Source organism: Sinocyclocheilus anshuiensis, unplaced genomic scaffold (assembly GCF_001515605.1).
Source record: "Sinocyclocheilus anshuiensis isolate Anshui unplaced genomic scaffold, SAMN03320099.WGS_v1.1 scaffold159, whole genome shotgun sequence".
NCBI classification, from domain to species: Eukaryota; Metazoa; Chordata; class Actinopteri; order Cypriniformes; family Cyprinidae; genus Sinocyclocheilus; species Sinocyclocheilus anshuiensis.
This window is the reverse complement of record NW_015549567.1, coordinates 485040-493856: the sequence shown is the minus strand read 5'-3', so window position 1 is coordinate 493856 and position 8817 is coordinate 485040. Positions and strand designations below refer to the sequence as shown.

The window sequence follows — 8817 nt, the reverse complement described above, 5'->3', positions numbered from 1 at the left end:
TTCAGACCGATGAGCTTTGTAAAAATCGACGCGTTTCAGAAAGGCGGGGCATAGAGGAGAAACAATAATGTGGAAAATAATGTGTTTTTTGAACCTTAAACCGCATAAACACATTTCATTACACCAAATACAAAATAATGTTCTTTTTAGCAACATCATATGACCCCTTTAAATCCATTACAGCATTCAAAACGTTGGGAACAAGTAGAACACTTCAACAATATTACTGTAGGCCTACTATTAATATAGAAGTCCGCTGGTTTCATTTTACAGTAAATACAGTCGATAACTGAGGTTCAAGATGATAACAGTTGCATTTGAATGAGAGAGTGTGCGCCAGCCTCAAATACCCGGATGAGCGGTATGGCATTTGCTGATGCTAATCGGGAATAACACACAATGTTGCGGCTGACCAATCAGAATCAAGTTATCCATAGAGCTGTGTAATAGCATAATCAAATAGCCTGCAGTGATGTAAAAAGAAGGGAATTTGAATAAATAAGTATATTATATTATATTATAAACAGTTTTTTCCTTTAGAATAGCATGCACCATACTAGAAATGTTAATTAAAAAAGTAAATATACCTCTTTTTATATTGATCTGATTTTTATTGATTATAATCGTCTTTTTCGATATATGTATGAAAAGCATTCTGTTACAGCATGAAGAAACCACATCCTGTGTTTCCATTAGAAGCAGTCTTGTGCTGTGCTTGCTTGAGCAACTTCTGTAGCCTCTGCATCTGTGCATCACATGTTGCTATCTGACATCTGACTTGTCCTTGTCCTTCCCCTCTACAGGTATTTCCTGACCAGTTTCTATACAAAGTATGACAGGGTCCACTTCATCATCAACACCATTTCCCTGCTCACTGTGCTTATCCCCAAACTGCCTCAGTTCCACGGGGTCCGTCTCTTTGGAATTAATAAGTACTGACGAGGCTTTGATCTTCAACACGAGGATGTGTGGCCACTTACTCTGTGGGAATAAAAAAGGGGGAAATTTAGAGCTTCATTGGATGCTCTGCTGCTTTGCGGTCAAAGTGGCCGAACAATCTGCTATGGTATCACTTTTATGTTTTTTTTGTATAACATTCAGTAGATACAAACACATTTGTAGAACCACCAGCAGAATGCAGTAAAAGAAGGTCTCTTGATATGTTAGGACCACCGTTATGCTCTGTATTGAAACAGAGTGTTGGTTAACAGCATTATGTATGCCATTGGGAACCATGTGTTAGATTTCAGTCACTTTGGCAGAAATGCTGCATTGATGCAATGAATCAGATGGGTCAAAATAGGCTGATTCTTAACTGTTTTGCGGGCCTGAGTCAGCACTTCCCAATGTTCAACACAAGGTGTTTAGAAAGAGAAAAAAGGTACTGTGTTTCTGAAGAAAGTGTACAAGGCTATTTTTAGCACAGGTGCAAAAGACTGGCTTCAGTCCCATAGTTGGACAGTGTCATCCTGTCCTGATAAAACTTTTGCCAGACCTGTATTTCATGACTTTAGATTTAAAACAAAACTAGTTAAATTTTATATATGCACAACCTGTTCAAATGTTTAAAGTGCTTTTTCCAGAGCCCTAACAGTCTCACAGAGTCTCTCGCTCTTTTATAACATGCACTAAATATTGAGTAACAAAAAAGCTAGTTGGATGCATGTAAAAACCTAGAAGAGTGGCTTCTGATGGGGAGAACAGGTGCAAGGGAATATTGGATTAGATAATTTTTCCCCTAAGAGAGAAACTGCAGTTTAACTGTACATATGACCTTTGGACCCTAATATGTCTCATTGGACTCTTGTGTACAACTCCTGCACTTCATGTCCAGGTCTGAGTGAGGATAGATTAAATGTTAATGCAGTTTACTAAGGTACAGAATATTTCTGTGAAGCATCATGAAAATGTGAATAAGATGTGTAAGTGCTTATCATTGTTTATGGCCAATCACAATGTCTGTCTCACAAAGGCAGCAACTGAAACAGATTTTTTTTAAATTTGCAAATTAAAGCAAACCTGTCTGACACAGTACAGATCTACAGATTTTAGTTTTGACCAAATATGTAGTTTGGTCTACATGCATTTTGCTTGTGAACAGCAGTATGGACTGATGACAGGCCCTGTGATATGCATTTTGCATGACAGTACTATAATGAGCATAATTTCTAATAATTAGTAATTGTCTTAATTTTTGTACCAAAAAGTTATATTGGAATGACGTATGGACTGTGACTAACCCTACAGACATATTCCTAGTACTTACAAAGCAAGATTATCAAAAGGTTATCAAAAAAAAAAATAAGACAAAAAAAATTGCCTTTATCGTTAAATACAGCATTTCATTACGGTCGTATTTAGTAGCAGTTTGTTATATCGGTGTCTCAGTTGTGCTCAGTGTGGATTTTATTTTATTGCTGCCCTCTCTTCAATGGTATGCATTACAGTCAGAACAATTGTGAAACCAGTAATCCTGCATACGTGGAGCAATGCCTTATCTAGCAGATCAGTTGACCTTGGGCTATATTTGTCCCTTATCTTAGTTTGCTTTGTCATATTCTGTGTTTTTCAACATTTTGTGACAGATGCTTGTTTATTGTTGACATGATCAGTATTTACAATGGAAAATGTATTTTGCAAATATTACAGTCGACGATGACTTCATAATTGATTTGTTGACAGGGTACCTTTCGCAGTTGTGTTTAATGCAATCGCAGATCAACATTGTGACAGGGCTGATATTATGTGAAACTCACTTTTACTGTTGAGCTCATTTGTTCATCAGCTGGGCTTCAATTCTCATCATTTGCAGATGTTTTGTCTCTCATTCGACTGGCTTCATCAGTTGTAGCTAATGGGATGTTCCCTGAAATTACAATTCGTCCCATGATGTATTAGTACATTTACACTGCTATTTAATCATGTCTGATCTTTTGTCAGTATTTTGAGTTAATACTGTCAAGCTTTGAATCTTTATATTTTGGGAACTAAGAACAAGAACTCTGGTTTGCGAATTTGTTGTGTTGTGGTAATCTGAGGTGTTGCTGTGCCATGCTGCATCTGGCCTTATCAGCTGGCAGGATGTTGATGTCAGGGTTCATGCCGAGTGATATCAAAGACTTTCTTTCTCGTATAGAGAGTTTAGTTTTCTTTTAGTTGCAGCAGACCCTCGGACAAATTGTCAGTTGTAGTACTGTTCTGCCATCTCTGTTTGACAGTTACTCCTGTTTACGTTCACACAGTGATTGTGATTGACAGCGACTCCATCGACAATTCACTAGCTGCACGGCGGGATGCTGTGCAAGGTTAAACAGCAGGGTTAATCTTATCATGTGACTGATGAAGCGTATTCATCAGTTAATGTGAAACAATGCGCAATAATGAATGAATGAACTCTACCTGACATTTTACAATGAGCCAGATGCATGAAAACAGACATTTAAAGGGACAGTTCAGCCAAAAATAGAAATTCTATCATTTATTAACCTTCATGCCATGTCAAAAGCTGATTTTCTTTCTTATGTGGAACACAAAAGGATATAAAAGTCAGTGGGGTCCAAAACAACATTGGACCCCATTAAGTTACTGTATGATCCAAAAAAAAAAATTCGTATTTTCTGATCTACATAAAAAAGCAAATCATAGAGATGAGTAAACGCTGGCAGTATTTAAATTTTTTGGACGAACTTTACTGAACTGGTCTATGGCTTCAAAATAGATCAAGCCAGGAAACTGGCATTGACTTCCTCTAGTTTAACAAATGAGAAAATGTACCTTAAAGACAGTGACGATATAAAGAAAGCACCACACCAGTATTCTAGTGTGCTACATGAGCCAGGGCCGTGCTCTTTGGGTTGTTACCAAAAGCCAACAACTTTTTAAACATTGACTGGGTGAGAGTCCATCAGAATGGGCGAGAGTGAGTCAGTGTCAGTTCTCCATTACTAGCTGCAGCCTGTGTAAGCTGTTGATCACCCTGTCAGCATGTCTCTCCCCTCAGTGAGTAGATCCATTCCAAACGTGAGGCGTTTCCTTCCTTCTACACACATTCTACAGTGGTTTACCTAGTTTTCACTAGCATAATTTCGTATGACACCCCAGATGGTATGTGTTTTATTTTTAAATAATGTAGGCTATGGTTTTGTGTTTATTGCTTTACAAATACAACCAGCCCTGAAAAGTCTGCACCTGTAGCATTTAAGGTTATACAGTGATATTTGCACGAAGGGCAATTACACTTCTGGGAATTTCTTTTATAGACAGAGAGTATTGCTTAATGCATCCTGCAATTTAATGCATCCTTTCTTGATAAACATCAAGATAAACAAAAAAAAAAAAAATTAATAAAAAAAACCTTACTGACCCCAAACTTTTGAACGGTAGCGTAGATGGAGTAAGTAACAGTTCAATTTTATGTTGGATCATGATAACTTGGATACTGAGAGCAGGCGTATTGGTAATTACAGTAGCGATGGTATTTACATATTAAACAAAAGGTTTTGTTTTGTACTGCACTGTAAGAAAAAAAAAAAAGTGAGAAAACAAAAAATGGTCCTTTCTGCCAGGACATTATCTGTTAACATCACAGTGTACCTTAAAACACAATGCATAATTTAAAATACAGGTAAAACACCTGTGAAAAAAAGAAATGCAGAAAATTCGTTCATATTAACACATTTTTACAGACCTTTCTTAGAGTGTGGTAGATGTTAAAATATGAACTGTTCAACTGAAATGCTTTTGATTATCCATTTATGTAATGTCGTTAGAAATAAAAAGTGAATTCTAAAGGAAAAGGTTTTTTTTGTGTGTCCTTTTTAGCATGCTGACATGATGTGCAGACATCTAAAATATCCGAGTTGACCACTAGGTGTCAGCGCAGTTCATGCTATAAAATGTTACATCTTTACAGTTTCATTTACTGTGAGCTATTAAATGTAGTTCGTGGTTACCATAGAGACAGAATTATATGGCCATAGTTAAAGATTTTCATAGTCTTCCTTTTTTTCTGTATCGGAGTATTTTCAGGAACAAAACAGGATATTGTCCCTGTCAACAGTCAACAGATTGTAGTCCCATCTGATCCTGTGTTGTCTTTGGTAACGTGACTTTGAAGGCCCCTGCGTCATATTCCATGGTCATCAAAAGGCGGCCTGCCAATAATTTTTTGATTAGTTATTCTAAACCTGAATGGGTTTCTTTCTTCTGTTGAGCAAGAAAGATGATACTCTGTCTGAAGAATACTATGGAAGTCAATGGCTACCATCAACTGTTTGGTTACCAACATTCTTATTTTGTGTTCAAAAGAAGCAAGAAACTCAAACTCTTTTGGAACACGAGGAGGGCGGGTGAAGACAGAATTTTAATTTTGAAGTGTGCTATCCCTTTAATATGGTGCTATTTGTACAACACCGAGTTTTACAAAATATGTCCCTGCTCCATCTCCAGGAAGGGGTCCTTGGTCTTAAAATGCTATAGACTCCTGCTATTCTCAGTTACACTTGTTTTGTATTATGTAGCGTTTGTTTCAGTCAGCAGGGGGCAGTACATGCCACAAGTTGACGCTAATCCAAAGTGTCATTTGCCACCTAAAAATAGATTTTGCCTGTGGATAAAGGCTCTTTAGTTATTTTATTTTAGCCCAGATATTCAGGAGACATAATGAGTTTTGTTTTAGCATCTTATATTCATTGCTGTTGTTATCAGTAATATTTTGTCACCTCTGTTTACTATGTAACATTTTGAAACGGTATCGAGCCTAATGCAAGTCTCTGTGGTCTTTCATTTGAAAATGCACAAAGGCTGCTTTATCTTCCGCCACCTGTAGCTTTCATTCTGTCTTTTATTCTGTCCTCAAAACCTCTATGTCCTTGAATTCTTTCATTCTTTCCATTTCTCTCTCTCTCTGTCAGATTCTACCCATCAGTTCAGTCAGCTGGATGGGAACATGGCTTAAATCTGTGCACAGGAAACCCCATGGGTTTTAAAATATTCCTCACTTTCCTCTGCAGTGCGTTGGCATTTGAAGTTGCTCCTCTTCCTACAGAAATGTGATCTCTGTGATTTAAAAGAGCTCGCTTTGAAAGAAAGCGCATGTTTATTAAAAAAAATCAGCTTTCAAAGCTCAGGATGTGAAATATAGATGCTCTGTGGTGTCTTATAGTTGTTTGTGCTTGCGTAGATGTGCTTTTTCCCTGAAACTGAACCTTGGGTAGGGGGGATTACATTTACACATATTTAAATAACCCAACAAATGAGGACTATGTGAGGTTTGTGGCCCCCAGTGTTTCAGGGCACACAGGAGACTCGGACACCACGGTCATGTCCCACGATCCAAAAAATAGAACTACTAAAGGGGAGGTTGCACTGAATTATAGATATAAATAGAGTTGCCCCTGTTTAGGTGCATTAAACATGAAGAATTGGTTCCTCCAGGATCTGCTTGATGGAGAGGACAAGCATTGCAATGGAGAGGACAAGCATTGCTATGGAGAGAGGCCTAAAAACTTGGTTTTAAAGTAGGGAAGCACTCTCAGTGGATATGTTCAGTCTTTGGCTTTGACAACCGTGTGACTCTCAAGGTGCGTTCATATTAGTATAGTATAGTATAGCGATGTATGAAGCACAGCTCACATAGAAGACACTTTCAAACCAAGCATCTTTCTGTTGGTAAACATGGTGAATTCTTATTGAAGCCTTTATCCATTATCCTGTTACTGTTTTAATTTTACAGATAAAATCCAGTGATAAAGTGCAGATTTCATTAATGTTTAAAGTTGATCACGCAAAAATGCTGTGCTGTCCAGTCCAGCAGAATGCTGTTTTGTTTTAAAGTCACTTCTGTGTGAACTGTGATTTATGCATCACTACCATTTTTTTGTACTAATTTTTTGTAAATCTTGCTAATGTAATCTGATGGGAGCAGCTCTGTACAGTGACTAAATCTAAAACCTTCAGATATAAACCATAGTTTAACTCTTCATCTCTGTTGAGTTATCAAATCTCCACATGAAAACACGCAACACATGTGCAATGCACATTGACTCTTGCCGTATTGCAAGTCGTGGCATCAGTTGTGTTACAAAATGCAGTTATCACTTTGGAAAATAACTAGTTTAACTATTTAGCACTGTAAAACAGGACTGACAACTGAATTTTGCTGCTAAATGAAATAAGCGTTAAATATTCCAGTGTCCATGATTGATATATAGCCTGTAAAATAAGCTTTGTACTACGTTTTATTGCTTTCATTTCATATTCATCATTTGTGTTTCACAGCCTGTTTTCACCTAATACAGTTGGCCTGATAACTTCTTCAAATGTAAGCACAGCTGTTTTTACACAAGTTAGACTTTTATTCGCAGCTCTGAACTGACCACATTTTACCTCAGGCTAACCACAGTGAACCTAACAAAGATGACAAAGATGAATTTGTTTAATATCTGAGGGATATCATTAATATCAGGTGTTATCACTGGCACAAATGTTGAGGTTTACTTTTAATAACTTTATATTATGAAACATTAATCATGTCACGTATGCACATTCAAAAACTATTTAATAGTGCATCTGGTTTGCAACCGAGATGTGTTTTCACAGAAACTATTACAGGATTACAGCTTATGTCCCTGCAAAAATAAGTCAATTTGAGCTCTGATTAAGTACACATTAAGGGCAAATTAGCATGTCAAATGTTTATCAGACATCTCAAATGCTTAATCAGATAGTTTTCAGACTGCTTAGAATCATAAATAATGCCACTGCCCATTAGAGCAGATAATGCAGACTCCCGCTCTAAATCTTCAGCACACACACACACACACACACACACACACACACACACACACAGACAGACACAGACTCTGTATGTTTGTCTGTGAAGCGGTGGTGTGCTTAATGTAATTTAACAAACTTTTATTTTAATTTCTGTTAATTTATTGATTTATAATAATTGTAATACATATAACAATGCTATTTAATTATTATTAAATATTACACATTCATATTTTATAAACTAATTAAGTTTATTATTTTCAATAGTACAATTCATATCCATAATATTGCTTTCTCAAGTGAAAAAGGTTGTCTCATCTGAATCGGGAGAGAAATATGCACAGATCAAGTGCTGTAATAACTGCACATAATGTAAAAACAGCACATAATGTATTACATTATTATTGTAATAAAATGTTCATAATTTTCTCAAAACGTAATAAAATCTTGAGCTCATAATGTAATAACAATTATTACATTATGAGAAATTTATTACATTATAAACTCACCAAAAATATTGTCAAAATATTCTGGGTTCCAGAATCCTGATATTGTTAGAACACATCAGAGAAAGGAGAACAAACAACTAAAATATGAATATGAATTATAAATGAGTGTAGGTATAATAAGAAGACTTGTTAAATATAATTCTATTAAACTGCTACAGTAATAGTATTATAGTTAAGAATAAGCCAAAGAAAATGTATATATATATATATATACAGGTGCATCTAAAAAAATTTGAATATCATGAAAAAGTTTTTTTTTGTAACATTTCAAAAAGTGAAACTTTCATATATTCTTGATTCATTACATGTAAAGTAAAACATTTCATAAAAAGTAAAACATTTAGAGCTTACAACTCATGAAAGTCAAAATTCCATTATCTCAAAATATTAGTATATTTACATTTTGAGTTTCATTAAGTGACCATCCCTACAGTATAAATTATGGGTATCTCTTATTCTTTGAAACCACAATAATGGGGAAGAATGCTGACTTGGCAATGGTCCAGAAGACAATCATTGAAACCCTACACAAACA

General features: G+C 35.9%; 1 protein-coding gene across 2 annotated transcripts in view; it reads left to right on the top strand.

Moving 5' to 3' along the window:
• The window catches only part of LOC107657273 (ORM1-like protein 3), a 13287-nt gene extending 8497 nt beyond the window's left edge, over positions 1-4790 (top strand). For both annotated transcript variants that reach the window (XM_016445309.1, XM_016445308.1), the window contains exon 4: positions 804-4790. In XM_016445309.1, coding sequence (XP_016300795.1) covers positions 804-939 — 136 coding nt within the window. In that variant the 3' untranslated portion in view covers positions 940-4790. The remainder of the gene's footprint in view (positions 1-803) is intronic.
• The last annotated feature ends 4027 nt before the right edge of the window (positions 4791-8817 follow it).